The sequence below is a fragment of the Natator depressus genome, chromosome 1, assembly GCF_965152275.1.
Source record: "Natator depressus isolate rNatDep1 chromosome 1, rNatDep2.hap1, whole genome shotgun sequence".
NCBI classification, from domain to species: Eukaryota; Metazoa; Chordata; order Testudines; family Cheloniidae; genus Natator; species Natator depressus.
The window spans coordinates 206,852,616-206,871,961 of NC_134234.1; the positions used below are offsets into that span (position 1 = coordinate 206,852,616).

Here is a 19,346-nt window from a genome sequence, read left to right on the forward strand (position 1 = left end):
GATGCACATTGGAAAAAATAACCCCACCTATACATACAATATGATGGGGGCTAACTTAACTACATTTAATCAGGAGAAAGATCTTGGAGTCATCATGGATAGTTCTCTGAAGACATCCTCGCAGTGTGCAGCGGCAGTCAAAAAAGGAAATGGGATGTTAGCAATCGTTAAAGAAGGGATAGAAAATGAGACGGAGAATATCTTATTGCCCTTCTATAAATCCATGGCACGCCCACATCTTGAATACTGTGTACAGATGTGTTCTCCTCATCTCAAAAAAGATATACTGGCATTAGAAAAGGTTCAGAGAAGGGCAACTAAAATGATGAGGGATTTGGAACGGGTCCCATATGAGGAGAGGTTAAACAGGCTAGGACTTTTCAGCTTGGAAAAGGGAAGAATATAAAAATGTTGCTCGGGCATGTAGGAATGAAATCAGGAGGGCCAAATTGCACCTGGAGCTGCAGCTAGCAAGAGATGTTAAGAGTAACAAGAAGGGTTTCTTCAGGTATGTTGGCAACAAGAAGAAAGCCAAGGAAAGTGTGGGCCCCTTACTGAATGAGGGAGGCAACCTAGTGACAGAGGATGTACTCAATGCTTTTTTTGCCGCTGTCTTTACGAACAAGGTCAGCTCCCAGACTGCTGCGCTGGGCAACACAGCATGGGGAGTAGGTGGCCAGCCCTCTGTGGAGAAAGAAGTGGTTAGGGACTATTTAGAAAAGCTGGACGTGCACAAGTCCATGGGGCCGGATGCGTTGCATCCGAGAGTGCTAAAGGAATTGGAGGATGTGATTGCAGAGCCATTGGCCATTATCTTTGAAAACTCATGAGGATCGGGGGAAGTCCCGGACGACTGGAAAAAGGCTAATGTAGTGCCCATCTTTAAAAAAGGGAAGGAGGAGGATCCTGGGAACTACAGGCCAGTCAGCCTCACCTCAGTCCCCGGAAAAATCATGGAGCAGGTCCTCAAGGAATCAATTCTGAAGCACTTACACGAGAGGAAAGTGATCAGGAACAGTCAGCATGGATTCACCAAGGGAAGGTCATGCCTGACTAACCTAATCGCCTTCTATGATGAGATTACTGGTTCTGTGGATGAAGGGAAAGCAGTGGATGTATTGTTTCTTGACTTTAGCAAAGCTTTTGACATGGTCTCCCACAGTATTCTTGTCAGCAAGTTAAAGAAGTATGGGCTGGATGAATGCACTATAAGGTGGGTAGAAAGTTGGCTAGATTGTCGGGCTCAATGGGTAGTGATCAATGGCTCCATGTCTGGATGGCAGCCGGTATCAAGTGGAGTGCCCCAAGGGTCGGTCCTGGGGCCGGTTTTGTTCAATATCTTCATAAATGATCTGGAGGATGGTGTGGATTGCACTTTCAGCAAATTTGCGGATGATACTAAACTAGGAGGAGTGGTAGATACGGTGGTAGGTAGGGATAGGATACAGAGGGACCTAGACAAATTGGAGGATTGGGCCAAAAGAAATCTGATGAGGTTCAATAAGGATAAGTGTAAGGTCCTTCACTTAGGACAGAAGAATCCAATGCACCGCTACAGACTAGGGACCGAATGGCTCGGCAGCAGTTCTGCGGAAAAGGACCTCGGGGTGACAGTGGACGAGAAGCTGGATATGAGTCAACAGTGGGCCCTTGTTGCCAAGAAGGCCAATGGCATTTTGGGATGTATAAGTAGGGGCATAGCCAGCAAATCGAGGGAGGTGATCGTTCCCCTCTATTCGACATTGGTGAGGCCTCATCTGGAGTACTGTGTCCAGTTTTGGGCCCCACACTACAAGAAGGATGTGGAAAAATTGGAGAGAGTCCAGCGAAGGGCAACAAAAATGATTAGGGGTCTGGAACACATGACTTATGAGGAGAGGCTGAGGGAACTGGGATTGTTTAGTCTGCAGAAGAGAAGAATGAGGGGGGATTTGATAGCTGCTTTCAACTACCTGATAGGTGGTTCCAAAGAGGATGGTTCTAGACTATTCTCAGTGGTAGAAGATGACAGGACAAGGAGTAATGGTCTCAAGTTGCAGTGGGGGAGGTTTAGGTTGGATATTAGGAAAAACTTTTTCAGTAGGAGGGTGGTGAAACACTGGAATGGGTTACCTAGGGAGGTGGTAGAATCTCCTTCCTTAGAAGTTTTTAAGGTCAGGCTTGACAAAGCCCTGGCTGGGATGACTTAATTGGGGATTGGTCCTGCTTTGAGCAGGAAGTTGGACTAGATGACCTCCTGAGGTCCCTTCCAACCCTGATATTCTATGATTCTATGAAGACTAAGGGTAGATATGAAAGAGATATATAAAATCATGAGTGGTGTGGAGAAAGTGAATAAGGAAAAGTTATTGACTTGTTCCCGTAATATAAGAACTAGGGGCCATCAAATGAATTTAATGGGCAGCAGGTTTAAAACAAATAAAAGGAAGTTCTTCTTCACTCAGCGCACAGTCAACCTGTGGAACTCCTTGCATGAGGAGGTTGTGAAGGCTAGGTCTATAACAGGGTTTAAAAGAGAACTGAATAAAGTCATGGAGGTTAAGTCCATTAATGGCTATTAGCCAGGATGGGTAAGGAATGGTGTCCCTAGCCTCTATTTGTCAGAGGGTGGAGATGGATGGCAGGAGAGAGATCACTTGATCATTACCTGTTAGGTTTACTCCCTCTGGGGCAGCTGGCATTGGCCACTGTTGGTAGACAAAACACTGGGCTGGACGGACCTTTGGTCTGACCCAGTATGGCCATTCTTATGTTCTTATGAAGAGAGGCTACAACAGGGACACACAGCAGTGCCGCGTGAAAGTTAAGGAGCTCAGGCAAGCCTACCAAAAGACAAAGAGGCAAACGGTCGCTCCGGGCAGAGCCCCATAGATGCCGCTTCTATGATCAGCTGCATGGCATTCTAGGGGGGACCCCTACCACTACCCCACTACTGTCTGCGGACACCTGCAAGGGGGGAGTCTCACACAACATGGAGGAGGATTTAGTGGATGAGGAAGAGAAAGTGCAGCAAGCAGGCGGTGAATCCGTTCTCCCTGGCAGCCAGGACCTTGTCATCATCCTGGAGCCAATACCCTCCCAAGGAGGGATCCCCGACCCTGAAGCCAGAGCCGGCAGCTCTGGTGAGTGCAGATTTGTAACTACAGTACAGGGTTTTAAAGCAATAGTGTTTAATGTTTGATTTGCCCTGAAGAATTGGGATGCATTCGCGGCCAGTACAGCTTCTGGAAAACTCTGCTAACATGTCTGGGGATGGAGCGGGAATACTCCAGAAACATCTCCATGAAGCTTTCCTGGAGGTACTCTGAAAGCCTTTGCAGGTTTCTGGGGAGCGCTGCCTTATTTCGTCTTCCACTTTACCACGCCAAGCCAGTAGCAAGTAGTCTGGAATCACTGCAGCACAAAGCATGGCAGCGAATGGTCCTGGGTTTTGGTCCCATTCAAGCAACATTCAGTCTATATCTTTCTGTGTTAGCCTCAGGAGAGTGATATCATTCATGGTCACCTGGTTGAAATAGGGGAATTTTTGTAAGGGAACAGTAAAAGGACCCCGTTCATGCTGGATTGTTTGCGCTTGGCTAAAAGGGATCATCCTGGAGAATAGCCACGCGGCATGGGGAGGGGTGAAGGGATCATCCTAGAGAATAGCCACGTGATGGGATGCGGGGAGGTGTCTGCTGCACATCCACCCGAAAACCACAGCCCCTCCTTTTAAATGGCAAACCCAACCGAAATTGCTTGCTATGGGAAAGGATGGCGCTATAGTTTGAAAACATTCCCACATGTTATGAAGGTGGAAGAAGCCAACCCTGCATACCAAAAGGCTTACCATGGCTGCCTGGAAACCGAATTCTGTTGCCCAGCCCTTTGTGATGTGTCACCATACCGGCAGGCGCTCAAGATAAAAGGTAAAATGCGACCTTGTACCTAAAGCATGTGTGCTGTCTGCTGTGAATTGCTTGATTCACTGTGAAAGTGTCTCCCTTTTGTTCTCAGAAATGTATCATCTTAAATTTTACTCTCCCTTTTTATCTGGCCCTAGGTGCAAATGTTTCTATGCCCCCCACCCCCATCTCCGTCCCTGAGGTTATCGCAGATTAGACGGAGAAAAAAAACGCACTCACGATGACATGTTTTCCGAGCTCATGCAGTCCTCACGCACTGATAGGGCATAGCTGAATGCATGGAAGCATTCAGTGGCAGAGGCCAGGAAAGCATTAAATCCCTACTCCGCCACTCCACCTGGGCTACCTTATCAATTATTTCCTTTTTTTTTAAATTAAGAAAGAATGCATGGTTTCAAAACAATAGTGACTTTATTTCCTTTGCCAGCTGTGATCGAAGGGGAGAGGGTGGTTGGCTTACATGGAATTAAAATCAACAAAGGGGGCGGGTTTGTAGCAAGGAGAAACACACACAGCTGTCACACCATAGCCTGGCAAGCAATGAAACTGGTTTTCAAAGCCTTTCTGATGCGCAGCGCGCCTAGCTGTGCACTTCTAATCGCCCTGGTGTCTGGCTGCTCAAAATCGGCCATCAGGCGATTTGCCTTAACCTCCCACCCTGCTATAAACATCTCTCCCTTACTCTCACAGATATTATGGAGCACACAGCAAGCAGCAATAACAACGGGAATGTTGGTTGCACTGAGGTATAACCTAGTCAGCAAAAGTGCCAGAAAGCTTTTAAACGTCCAAAGGAACATTCTACCACCATTCTGCACTTGCTCAGCCTATAGTTGAACTGCTCCTTACTGCTGTCCAGGCTGCCTGTGTACGGCTTCATGAGCCATGGGAGCAAGGGGTAGGCTGGGTCCCCCAGGATAACTATTGGCATTTCAACATCCCCAATGGTAATTTTCTGGTCTGGGAAGTAAGTCCCTTCTTGCAGCTACTCAAACAGCCTGCAGTTCCTAAAGATGCGAGCGTCATGCACCTTTCCTGGCCATCCCACGTTGTCGTCGGTGAAACGTCCCTTGTGATCCACCAGTGCTTGCAGCACCATTGAGAAGTACTCCTTGTGGTTTACGTACTGGTCGGCAAGATGGTCCGGTGCCAAAATAGGCATATGCGTTCCGTCTATCGCCCCACCACAGTTAGGGAACCCCACTGCAGCAAAGCCATCCATTATGACCCGCACATTTCCCAGAGTCACTACCCTTGATAACAGACCATCAGTGATTGCACTGGCTATTTCGATCACAGCAGTCCCCACAGTAGACTTGCCCACTGCAAATTGATTCCTGACTGACCGGTAGCAGTCAGGCGTTGCAAGCTTCCACAGGGCTATTGCCACTTGCTTCTCAACTGTCATGGCAGCTCTCACCTTGGTATTCCTGCACTTCAGGGCGGGGAAAAGCATCTCACAGAGTTCCAGGAAAGTGGCCTTACACATGCGAAAGTTTCACAGCCACTTGGAATCATCCCATACCTGCAAGACTATGCGGTCCCACCAGTCTGTGCTTGTTCGCCAGGCCCAGAATTGGCGTTCCACTGTATCAACCAGCCCCCCCTGCCGCCATGATGTCCCAATTGCCACAGCCCGTGCTTTCAGAAACTCCTGTGTCCATGTCCTCATCACAATTGTCCTCATGCTGGCGTCGCTGAGCCCGGTTCTGCACATACTCCAGGATAACGCACAAGGTGTTTACAATACTCATAACAGCAGTGGTGAGCTGAGCGGGCTCCATGCTTGCCGTGGTATGGCATCTGCACGGGTAACTCACGAAAAAAGGCACAAAACGATTTTCTGCTGTTGCTTTCACGGAGAGAGGGAGGGAGGGGCAACTGACATGTAACAAAATCACCCACGACAATGTTTTTGCCCCATCAGGCATTGGGATCTTAACCCAGAATTCCAATGGGCAGCAGAAACTGCGGGAACTGTGGGATAGCTACCCACAGTGCACCGCTCCGTAAGTCGATGATAGCCATGGTATTGAGGAGGCACTCCGCCAGCTTAATGCACTTAGTGGGGACATACATAATGAACTGTATAAAATCAATTTCTAAAAATTGACTTGTATAAAATTGACCTAATTTCGTACTGTAGACATACCCTAAGACAACAGAAGTTATCCCTTAACCCTTTCAACAAAAGCCTAGGTGTACATCTGAATACCTTAGTCCTAGGCAAGTAAAATTACTATGCTCCCATGACATCCTACATGTGAAATTTTTCCTGGGAGTGGAATGCAATTTGGAGAAGAAAACCAGGAGTGAATCAACTCATTGATGTGGAAGTCAGAAACCACCTTAGGCAGAAGCTTCAGGTGAGGCCTGAGAATGTGACTTTGTCCTCATGAAAGAGAGTGTACGGAGGGCCCATTATGAGGCCCTGGGGATCCCTATCCTGCTAGCTGATATGATGGCCACCAAAAAGGCCATCAACAGGTGGTAAATAGAACATGTAGCCAGTGGCTCAAAGGGAGGACCTATCAGTTCAGTGAACACCAGGACAGAGGGAGAGTGGTTCTTGGGCTAGCAGGAAAACACATGAGCACCTGAAGGAATCTCATCACTGCGGACTGCAAGACAACAGTATAGGTTTGTACAGAATGATTTACAGATATTGCTGTGAGGTATCCAACTAAGGACCCGGCCTGATTGTTTTGGAGAAACTAAATAGTCTAGAATAGCAGGAATCAGGGCTGCTACAAGCAAAAGCTGGCAGTGCATTGCCTAGAGAAAATCTCTCCACTTGGCTCTCAATGTCAGGCTGGCTGAAAGCTTCTTGCATAGGAGAGAGAGGTTTAAACCTCAGCAGAGGAGCTTCTTTCTGTAGATGTCAGTCAGCCAGAATTCAGGCTGTCAGGTGCAAAGGACATCAGATCTGGTTGCAGAATCTGTCTGCTATTCTGCAAGACCAGATCTGGTAGGACCAGCAATATGACGAGTCATTGTATTGACAGGTTCACAAGGGACTAGTACCAAAACTGTCTGGCCCACGCTGGGGCTATCATAACTCACCCCATATCCTGCTTTGGTTTCCTCAAGACTCAGCGTACTATGGGTATCCTTGAAAAGGTATACATCAAAGCAGGAGCCCATGGATAAGAAAGGTGTCTGAGAAGGAGCCCAAGCTCATGCCACCTCTGGAACACAACACTTCTTGTTGTGATTGGCCACAAACAGGTCCTCATGCAGGAACTGCCATTTGCTACTAACTCTTTGAGGACTGAAATCTAAAGGGACCACTCGAGGCTCTTGGATACGTCTCTGCTGACTTGAGGCACCAGCATGTTCTGGAGGCTGGGAAGGTGTATAGCTAGCAGAGTGACATGACTAATCCCAGAGATGCACAGCTTCCTGGCTCAGGAGAGAGGGATCTGGCTCCCCCTTGCCTGTTGATGTAGTGCACTGATGTGGAGTTGTCCATAAACTCTCACATCTTTACATCCTGGAAGAGGAAAGTTCTACATGCTAGTCAGATAGCCTTGAGTTCCTGAATGTTTATGTGTGGGATAACCTCCTGGGGAGACCACTTCTCTTGAATCTTCAGGTGGTTGAAATGTGCTCCCTACCCCTAGGTGGATGCATCCATAAATAGAGTCTTTGCTGGTAGAAGCACAAAAAAAGAGATACTCTGCTGTGCACCTGGTTTAGATCTGTCCACCAATCTATTGAGAATAGGACTTTAAAAAATCATGACCACCCTGTTCATGCTGTTCCTGTTTAGTAGATACACTAATCTCAATCACCCTTGCAAGGGCTGTTGAAGGTGAAGGCTGACATGCTGGGTGGCATATGTTGCATTTTGATATGTGCTCAAATGTCTGAGGAAGGACCTCACCAGTGTGCTGGGATGAGTCTGGAGTTAGTTGATGAGATAGAACATAATTTGAAATCTCTCTTGAAGGAGTTACACTCTTGCCAAGCTGGAATCTAACAGCCCCATGATAAACTCTATATTTTGAGCCAGAGTCTGTGTGGATTTTCCCCTGCTGATCCTGAGTCCCAGCATGGCAAAGAGGCTTAGTATCCTCTGAAGTGAGTCAGTCACTTGCTGGAGGGTGAGGGGTAGAGGGAAATATTCCCCCAAGCTAGCCAATCATCTAAGCAGGGATTCACCTGGATTCCTTGTCTTCTTAGATCAGGGGGTGGGCAAACTTTTTGGACCGAGGGCCACATTGGGGTTGCAAAACAGTATGGAGGGCCAGGTAGGGAAGGCTGTGCCTCCTCAAACAGCCTGGCCCCCGCCCACTATCCGTGCCCTGACTGCCCCCCCTCAGAACTCCTGACCCATCCAACCCCCTTTGCTCCTTGTCCCCTGACCACCACCCCCCCAGGACCCCACAACCTATCCAACCCCCCTGCTCCCTGTCCCCCCCAAAGTCTGGGACCCCACACCCCTATCCAAACCCCCCTGCTCCCCTCACCCTATCCAACCCCTCCTGCTCCCTGTCCCCCCGAACCCCGGGACCCCACCCCTATCCAACCCCCCCTGCTCCCTGTCCCCTGACTACCCCCCAGGACCTCCTGCCCTCCCCCTGTCCCCTTACCCTTACCATGCCACTCAGAGCGGCAGGACAGGCTTATTTGAAAGCCTGGGAGGTGGGCGGGCGCTAGCCAGCCACGCTGCATGTATGGCTGCGAGGGAGGGTGACAGCGGGGGAGGGGCCAGGGGCTAGCCAGGATGGTCCCGTGGGCTGGATGTGGCCCACGGGCCGTAGTTTGCCCACCCCTGTCTTAGATGGGTGGCCACCATAATTATGACTTTGATGAACACCTGTGGAGCCATGAACAAGCCGAAGAGTAGGGTTCTGTTGGTAGTCTGATGTCCCTGTGAGAAACTTCAGATACTTACTGTGGCGGGATATATTGAGATGTAAAAGTAGGCTGGGTCTGAAGGTGAAGAGCCGGGAACCAGTCAATGGAATCCAGGGAGGGGACCCTATTCAGTAGCAAGGGTATCCATATGGAATATGAAGAAGTGAGGGATGTAGGTATTAAGACAACTGAGACAGAGGATGGATCTCCAACCCCTTTTCTCCTTTGAGATGAGAAGGTTACTTAACTGTAGCTGGAGGTTCTTCAAGATGTGTAGTCCCTATCTGTAGTCCACTGAGGGTTTATGCACATGTGCCATGTGTCCAGAGCCGGATAATTTGAAAGTAGTAGTAGTGTCCATTGGTCTATGTATGCATTCTTGCTTTGTCTCATGGTTTTGTCCAAGGCAGACCGACCGCATCTCCAGTTCCTTCTCCACCACAAATTGAACAGATCCAAAACAGAGTGGAAGGAGGGTGGGAAGTGAAATACAGATATAGACCACACATCTCAAAGAACCTCCAGTTACAGGTAAGTAACCTCCTCCTCATCTTCTTCGAATGACAGTCCCTATTGTATTCCACTGAGGGTGATTAACAAGCAGTATTTAATTTGGAAGAAGGTGAGAGGAAGAGGATGGAATGGTTGAGCGGAGGGCAGCTGCACCAAATGAGGCATGTTGCAGAGTCCTGCACCAAGGTGTAGTGTGCAGTGAAGGTATGAATTGAACCTTGCCCTACATGTCTGGAAGCAGCACATTGTGGAGGGTGGCAGCAGTCAACGTCTGGGCTCTTGTGGAATGGGCTCTCACCCCAAGGGGTGGAGTCAGTCCCAACAACTGATAGCACAGCATAATGCACCCTGAAACCCACGTGGAGATTCTGTGTGGAGATGGCCTGCCCCTTAATCCTCTCAGCTATAGCGATAAACAATCTAGGGGACTTCCTGATTGGTCTCGTCCTTTGCGGGTAGAAGGCCAAGGTCCTGTGGACGTCGAGAAAGTGAAGGCTCAACTCATCTACTGAGGTGAGAGGTTTGGAAAAGAAAAAGACAGTTACTCACCTTCTTGTAATTGTTGTTCTTTGAGAGGTGTTGTTCATGTCCATTCCAATTAGTTGTGCGCACGTCACATGCACGGTCGTCAGAAACTTTTTCCCTTAGCAGCTCCTGTCAGATCGGCCAGGGAGCCCACTGGAGTGGTGCCCTCATTGCGCTCAACATGAGACCCTGCCGACCCGACCCCCCTTCGGTTCCTTCTTGCTGGCTACTTCCAACAGAGGGTAAGTATTGGAATGGACCTGAAAACCTCTTGAAGAACAAGTTACAAGAAGGTGAGTAACCGTCTTTTCTTTTTCGAGTGATTGTTCACATCAATTCCAATTAGGTGACTTCCACGCTCTCCCACAGGGGTGGGGTCAGAGTTAAGGAATCACTGACTGGAGCACTGCTCTACTGAGAGCTGCATCATCTCTAGCATGCTGTGTGATGGCACAGTGGGTGTGTGGCAAAGGTGTGCAAGGGATGTCAAAGGTGTGCACGGAGGACCAGGTAGCTGCTCTGCAGATCTCTTGTATGGGCATCTGGGCCAGAAAAGAGGTGAAAAAGGCTTGAGCCCTTGTCAAGTGGGCCATTATAACCAGGGCTGGAACCTTGGCAAGGTCATAGCAGGTATGGATACAGTCTGTAATCCAAAAAGAGATGCACTGTGAGGATGTCCCTTCATCTGGTCCGCCACCGCTACAAACAGCTGGTTTGACTTCCTGAAAGGCTTTGTGCACTCATGGCTCCATGTCTAGTTGGCAGCCGGTATCAAGTAGCGTGCCCCAAGGGTCGGTCCTGCATATCAAGAGCTGTAAACCATATGCCCTTCTCTAGCGACAGTATGATGGCTGCTAAGGTGACCATACAAAATTTGGGCTTGTGGATGAAGCGGTTGAGGCAACGGAGATTCAGGATTGGTCTCTACCTGCCCTTCTTCTTGGGTACCAGGAAGTAGGTAAAATAGAACCCAGTGCCCTGACAGTTTGGAGGAATGTGCTCTATAGCTCCCCTTTGTGGTAGGGAGTCTACTTCTCATGACAGTGGTCCCTGAAAAGGGATCAGGGCGGGGGATGTGGATGAAATAGTATGATGGATGACATCCAGGACAAACCTGTCCATTGTTATTTCACTCCAGGCTGGTAAGAAGAGTATGAGACAACCCCTGAAGGGGGTGGGTCGGTTGCATGGCAATAGGCACAGCAGTTGACTGCTCTCTAATGGCACTCAGAAATATCGTTTCTGAGAGGTTTCAACACGAGATGATGAAAATTGCAAAGGTGGGCCCAGAGGGCAGGATCATTGGGTCTTCTGGCGCTTATGAGAAGGTTCGTAAGCCCTCTAGTGGAAGAACTGAGGAGTCCTGAATCACTGTGTAGGTGGCAGGCGGTAGAATTTCCACTTGGGTACAGCGGAATAGTATAGATATCCAGCAATCAAAGTGTGGCTCTGGAATCCTTGGGGGAGTGGAGGAAATCGTTGGTCTTCTGAACAAACAGGTGCAACTAATCGAAAGGGGGGTCCTAATGATATTCTGCACTTCTCTGGGGAAACCAAATGAGTGTAGCCACAATTCCCTCCACATGACAATGTCAGCGGCCATCAAGCGTGATGAGGTATCCACAGCTTCCATGGCCAACTGTAGGGCCGTTCTAGCCATCAGCTTGCCCCCCTCCAGGATAGACTGGAAACGTGCTTGATCTTGTGAGGCAGCTTTTCAGTAAAGTCCTCCAATTTGCCGTAGTTAAGGAAGTCATATTGGCCAGTAAGACCTGGTAGTTTGAAATACAAAATAGGAACCTTGCTGAAGAGAAGACCTTATGTCCCAGAAGGTCTAAGCGTTTGCCCTCCTTATCTGTCGGAGTGGAGTGCAGGTGTTGCTGTCTGGACCGTTCCGTTGCTGCCTGCACCATGAGGAAACTGGGTGGCGGTGTGAGAAAAGAAACTCTGACCCCCACCTGGTACGTAGTATCTCTTCTCTGCCCCCTTGGGGGGTAGGCGTGTAAGTGGCCAGGGTATGTCAAACTGTTCAAGCTGGTTGGAGAATAGCAACCCTGATGGTACCAAGAAATGAAGGCTATCCAGGAGCTGATGCTGTTTGTCTTGTACCTCCTCCATTAGACCATGAAGCTCATTCGCCACCCTTCGCAGGAGTTCTTGGAATTGCTGAAAGTCATCTGGGAGTAAGGGGAAAGTTGAAGTTACTGAAGCATCTGGAGAGGACAATGGGAAATGCTCTTGCTCCGGTAATACCATCGGAAACAGACTGAGTGGTTCACCCTCCACAACCAGTTTGGAGAGCCTACTCAATGGTGCCCTAAGTGGGGACAAGGAGTAAAGCCTTCCTTGACAAACGGGTGGGTTACAAGAGTGGGTGCTGGGGCCAGGATCCCCACTCGGGCCAACAAGATGGAACTAGCTGATGTTGCGGAGGATCCCATGGAAAGGGCAACCAGCGACTTCCCCCTACTGCTGGAGGGGGAAGATACTGCCATGCCGCTGGCAGTCCTTTCAGGTACTCATACTGTCACTAGGGAACAGGCAGCCCTTGCGCACCATCAGAATGCTCCGATGACGAGAACTCGGATCCCGGTTCCAGTGGCAGTACTGTCGGAACTGTGCAAACCACAGGAGGACAAGTGAAAGCGTGGCCTGACTGACGCAAGTCCTGGATAGGAGATCGGACCTCCCTAGGTGCAGATGGCAGGGGAAGGCATGGACATCTCTGTTCCCCTAGGATGAACTGCTCATGTGGCTCTGGTGCATTCTCCAATTGCCTCAGCATTAACAATACCCATTCCATAGCTGGAGCCAGCGCCGAAGCAGAGGACTGTCCCAGAACCGAAGGATCCTTGTCTTAAGGGAGGCCAACACTGATGGGGTGCGGGACTTGATACTGGTGGATCCGGTGGTCTGCAGGATTTTTTGTCGTGCTTGTGCACCTTGGAACACTGTGCCCCTCCATGGCTGGAACATGTAGAAGGCGCATCATCCTTCTTCAGTTTGGAGGAAGACTTACTACCGTGCTTACGTGCATTCTTCCTTGCCTCCCAACTAGGCACTGGCATGGGGTCCATAGCAGTGGTACCACCAGAGCTGGACTCTATCTCTGGAGCCGGAGGTGCACTCCTGGCTTTCTCAGGCTGATGTACAGGGCGCTTCCCTGGTCTGGGTCCAACTGAGGCCCCATGGCATCTTCCATGAGGTGTTTCTTGAGGCAGAGAACCTTGCCTTTTCAGGTACAGCTTGGGAAGGACTGGCAGATACTGCACCTGGATGAAATGTGGACTTCTTCTAAGCAGTAAAGGCAGTGTTGGTGCTTGTCACTGACAGAGAACAAACATGGGCAAGAGGCACAGAGCTTGAATCCTGGTGTCTTAGGCATAATCCAGTACCCATGTGTGGGTATGTACTACCCAAACCACTGATTCCAACAGCACTGAGATGAATGTTGGTGCTATGGATCTTTATGTGAGATCATTCAGTGCCATGACTCCTGGTGCCGAAGATGACATCTTCCTAGAAGTACTGGATGCAGTGCTGTTCTTGGACTGAGAAGGGACAGTTTGTACTGACCTGGATTTCAGTAACATAGCACTGGTATGGGACTCCACCTTAAGACTTTGAGAGGGGTGAGTCTAGTAGAGGCATTCTGTCCCCTCTCTGGAGAGGGAGATCGGAAAAAAGCTTCAACTGGTAGAAAATACAGCAGCATGTGTTTAGCAACACACATCAGCTCATGCTCTGGTCTCTGCACTGGCTGCCCATCAAATACAATTCAGTTCCAAATCTCATTCCTGCAATCCACTGTAACAAGAACTGCTGTCCAACAGGGAAGACACACAAGAACATTCACAGAAGCTGGACCTAAACTCTGGTACCAAGATGGATAAAAAAAATTTTTTTAAATAAAATCTGATTTTTTACTTAAAATGAAATGGTTTTATTTAAATACATTTTTTCTTTAAAAATAAACCTATATAGAATTAAACTTCAAATTATGTCTACCTATATCAAGGTCTAAACTTACTATGTGTAGCTGCAAGGTTACACATACCACATATTATATATAATTGTCTGGGTTGTCTTGTCATGTCTGGCCAATGTATGTCCTTCAGTACTATTGCCAGTATCTTGAGCAAGATACAAAGTAAACCAAAAACAGACTTACTGCAACAGAGTGGGTAGGATGTTGCAGTCCAACACGTAGTCTCTGCACATGGTACTGTCTCCAGCAATATTGCCAAGTGCCCATACTGCCTGTGAAGAAAGAACAAACAAAATATCTGCTTTTACTCAAGCAAGGTTTTCCTTTATAGTGTGTGTGTAGGAGTAAGATATTCTGTGTTAATGCTGACATCCTAGCTAACTTACAGAGGGGAAATATATTCCAGTTGTGAGGTATGGATATACAGCCTGGCTATCTGGAAATACCAACAAAGGGATGTTCTCACTAACAAGGGCCAAAACAATATTAGCATTTCCTGAAAATTACAAGGGGATGCATTCTCTACACAACCACATTAGGAACAGTGGGAGAAAAGAATCAAGCATAGCATAGCCAAGCCAATATTCAGAGCCCAACCCTCAAGAAATTTATAAGTCCCTTGGCATATACTCTTGGAAAGAAAGCCAGGTGAGGCAGAACCGAAATATTGCCTACAAGCTGCACACTGGCCATATATGGTAGGAAAATCAGGACAGACTGTCCAACAAGTTCTTAGAATGTATTGGGGACAACTTTGTTTCAGAAGGTGGAGGATGTAACTACAGGGGTGGCTCTTTTAGATTTGATTTTGACTAATAGGGAGGGAACTCTTGCGAATCTGAAGGTGGAAAGCAACTTGGGTGAAAGTGACAATGAAATTATAGCGTTCCTGATTCTAAGGAACGGCAGGAGTGAGAGCTGCAAAGTAAAGAGAGACTTCAAAAAAGCAGACTTCAACACACTCAAGGAACTCACAATTATGATTCCAAGGGAAGGAAATCTTAGGGAAATGGGAGTTCCAGAGAGCTGGCAGTTTCTAAAAATACAATATTAAAGGCACAACGGCAAACTAACCTGATCTGAAGGAAAGGTGGGAAGAGTAGTAAGAGACCAATATGGCTGCGTCAGGTACTCTTTTTAAGGAACTAAAAATCAAAAACGAATCACGCACAAAATGGAAACAAGACCAAATTGCTAAGGATGAGTATAAAACAACAGACAAAAACAGCAAGGCAGAAGCACAAAATGAATTACGACAAGCAAGGGACATAAGAACGGGTTCTATAAATACATTAGAAGTAAGAGAGCAATGTAGGAAAGTGTAGGTCCATTACTTAGAGCAGGAGAGCAAATAATGGATGACACAGAGAAGGCTGAAGTGTTCCTTTTACACTTCAGCTTTCACTAAAAAGTCAATTGAGACCAGATGCTTAAAACAATATTAACAATAGGGAAAGAACAGGTTAAAGAATACTTAGATAAGTTAGATGTATTCAAGTCAGCAGGACCTCATGAAATTCACCCTAGTACTTAAATTAGCCCAAGCAATCTCTGAACCATTAGAGAGTATTTTTGAAAGTCATGGAGAATGGGTGAGATCCCAGAGGACTGGAGAAAGGACAACGTAATACCTATCATCAAAAAAGGAGGAAAGGGGGACCTGAGGAATTATAGACCAGTCAGCCTAACTTGATACGTGAAAAGATCCTTGAACAAATTATTAAACAATTTGTTCAGTCCTGGAGTAATAGCTCATATAGATTTCTCAAGAACAAATCATAATGATCTAACCTAATCTCCTTCTTCGACAGGGTAAGCATCCTAGTGGATCTGCGGGGGAATAAGCGGACATGATATATCTAAAATGTAGTGAGTCTTTAGAAACTGTCCCATGTGACATCTTCATAAGCAAACTAGGAAATATGGCCTAGACAAAATGACTATAAGGTGGGTGCACAACTCGTTGAAAGGCCATGCCCAAAGAGAGGTTATCAATGGTTCACTCTGAAGCTTGGCGGATGTATCAAGTGGGGTGCCACAGGGGTCTGTTCCAGGTTCAGTACTATTCAATACTTTCATTAATTACTTGGATATTGGAGTGTAGAGTATGCTTATAAAATTTGAGGATGACACCCAAACTGGAAGGAGTTGCAACCACTCTGAAGGACTGCATTAGAATTCTACATGATTTTGATAAAGTGGAGAAATGATCTGAAATTAATATGTTGAAATTCAATAAAGAGAAGTGCAAATTATTACACTTAGGAAGAAAAAAAATCAAATACAAAAATACAAACTGGGAAATAACTGGCTAGGCAGTCGTACTGAAGAGAAGGATCTGAGTTATAGTTCATCACAAATTGAATATATTTGAACAGTATGAGACTGAGGAGAAAAAGGTGAATGTCATTCTAGGATGTATTAACAAGAATGTTGAAGGTAAGGCAGAAGGGGTAATTGTTTTGCTCTACTCAGCACTGATGAGACCTCAGCTGGAGTACTGTGCCCCAGTTCTGAGCACCGCACGTTAAGAAAAATGTGAACAAATTAGAGACAGTCCAGAAGAGAACAAAAATAAGAGGTTTGGAAAATATGACTTCTGAGGAAAGTCTGAAAGCACAGGTCACATTTAGTTTAGAGAGGAAAAGGTGGAGGGGGGCATAGTTTTCAAATACATAAAACGCTATAAAGAGGATGGTTGGTGATCAATGTTCTCCATATCTACCAACGGTAGGATGAGAAGCAATCGGCTTAGTTTGCAGCTAGGAAGATTCAGGATAAATATTAGGAATAATTTATTAATTATATGGATAGTTAAGCACTAGCACAGATTACCTAAGAAAGCTGTGGAATCCCCATCACTGGAGGTTTTTAGACAAACACCTTTCTGGGATGCTCTAGACATATTTAATCCTGCCTCAGTATGGGTGGATGGATTAGATGATCTCGAGGTCTCTTCCAGCTCTATATTTCTGATTCCGTGTGGTCAAAAAAAGAGATGTGACTTCTCTGTCCTGAGATTATCAATACTCCCAAGGACTGGCTATTTTTTTTTTTAATTTACTTTGGGAATGATGCTATGACAGTTGTGAGGTCTACTTGTCTAAATTAAAAGCACAATATTAGGTCTCATCCAAGAAAGCTCCAAACTTCATAAACTCATTTGACTGAAAATAGTAGCTATTGGGAGGTCTACTTTAATGGACAGGAATCATAGAATATCAGGGTTGGAAGGGACCTCAGGAGGTCATCTAGTCCAACCCCCTGCTCAAAGCAGGACCAATCCCCAATTAAATCATCCCAGCCAGGGCTTTGTCAAGCCTGACCTTAAAAACTTCTAAGGAAGGAGATTCTACCACCTCCCTAGGTAACGCATTCCAGTGTTTCACCACCCTCCTACTGAAAAAGTTTTTCCTAATATCCAACCTAAACCTCCCCCACTGCAACTTGAGACCATTACTCCTTGTTCTGCCATCTTCTACCACTGAGAATAGTCTGGAACCATCCTCTTTGGAACCACCTCTCAGGTAGTTGAAAGCAGCTATCAAATCCCCTCTCATTCTTCTCTTCTGCAGACTAAACAATCCCAGTTCCCTCAGTCTCTCCTCATAAGTCATGTGTTCCAGACCCCTAATCATTTTTGTTGCCCTTCGCTGGACTCTCTCCAATTTATCCACATCCTTCTTGTAGTGTGGGGCCCAAAACTGGACACAGTACTCCAGATGAGGCCTCACCAATGTCGAATAGAGGGGAACGATCACGTCCCTCGATCTGCTCGCTATGCCCCTACTTATACATCCCAAAATGCCATTGGCCTTCTTGGCAACAAGGGCACACTGCTGACTCATATCCAGCTTCTCGTCCACTGTAACCCCTAGGTCCTTTTCCGCAGAACTGCTGCCGAGCCATTCGGTCCCTAGTCTGTAGCTGTGCATTGGGTTCTTCCGTCCTAAGTGCAGGACCCTGCACTTATCCTTATTGAACCTCATCAGGTTTCTTTTGGCCCAATCCTCCAATTTGTCTAGGGCCCTCTGTATCCTATCTCTGCCCTCCAATGTATCTACCACTCCTCCCAGTTTAGTATCATCCGCAAATTTGCTAAGAGTGCAATCCACACCATCCTCCAGATCATTTATGAAGATATTGAACAAAACCGGCCCCAGGACCGACCCCTGGGGCACTCCACTTGACACCGGCTGCCAACTAGACATGGAGCCATTGATCACTACCCGTTGAGCCCGACAATCTAGCCAACTTTCTACCCACCTTATAGTACATTCATCCAGCCCATACTTCTTTAACTTGCTGACAAGAATACTGTGGGAGACCGTGTCAAAAGCTTTGCTAAAGTCAAGAAACAATACATCCACTGCTTTCCCTTCATCCACAGAATCAGTAATCTCATCATAGAAGGCAATTAGATTAGATTAGTCAGGCATGACCTTCCCTTGGTATAGGGAAGTATAAGGTCATCTTTTGCAAGGGTTCAATATGGGTAGGGCTGTAAGAAGCAGAATGTTCTGCATTTGTACAGTGCCTAGCACAATGGTTCCAGTGTCCATTCCACGATAGGGGCTCTTAGATGCTGCTGCTATACTAATGAACAATAACAATGAGGTTCCAATGTTGTGTTCTATGATCTTGTGGGGTTGGAATAAGGGTTGCTTCCCCAAGAAAAAATTTAACGATGGGATTTGTACCCAACTTCCTTTTCTTGAACATACTGATAATATTACACTGCAAAGACTTGACATTTTGCTTGGAAATGCTTACACATCCAACAGTAAGGCTCTACTGGAGGAATTCAAGGCTATGATTCACTTGTTAAATATGGTAGTTAAACCATGGACTTTGCTTCGTCCAACAGAATAAGTTCTATTTGTTATCTTCTTTTTAGAGACCACAAAAGAGTGATAATCACATCATCCAAGTATCCATTTTGAATCATTCTGGTCCTGGATGGAGGACTGGATTTTGCAATAGCATACCTCCTCTGTGAGACACATACACTTGAAGGTCCAATGCTAGATTCATCAGGTTTGAGAGTCATAGCATCTTCACATAGGAAGGCTGTAACAATATTCCTGACATCTCTTGTTCCTGTCTTTTCCACTGCTCCCCACAACCATACAAAAGCTGGAAGGCATATAGCAGAGAGATTGTCCAACTTTGCACGAGGTCATTCTCCACCTCACATCCTAGGTCCTGACACAAGGAAAAGCCGCAGGACACATTACTGCTGTTTCCAGATCACCAGCCCATCAAATTGACAAACATATGAGGACACTTCTGGGTGTTCCACTCTACTTAATCCAATTTCTCCCATGTGATGGGCAGTGCAGATAGAGAAAGGAATGTTTGCTCTGCCCAGAACAGAAGTAGTTGATGTGTCAGAACCTTAATAAGAAAAGGGGAGGGTGAAAAGTGGGAATATATGAGCACTTGTTTAGCACAAAATAAAGATGTTGAGTACAAAATTAATCAAGAAACCAAAGACTGTGAAGAGAAGTAGTTCTTTAATTGCCTATACACCAATGTTAGGAGGAGACCAA

General features: G+C 46.7%; 1 protein-coding gene across 2 annotated transcripts in view; it reads right to left on the reverse strand.

Moving 5' to 3' along the window:
- Nucleotides 1-19,346, reverse strand: part of KPNA1 (karyopherin subunit alpha 1) — a 150,025-nt gene that overhangs the window by 61,188 nt on the left and 69,491 nt on the right. For both annotated transcript variants that reach the window (XM_074975300.1, XM_074975290.1), the window contains exon 7: nt 13,978-14,066. In XM_074975300.1, the coding sequence (XP_074831401.1) occupies nt 13,978-14,066 (89 nt within the window). The remainder of the gene's footprint in view (nt 1-13,977; nt 14,067-19,346) is intronic.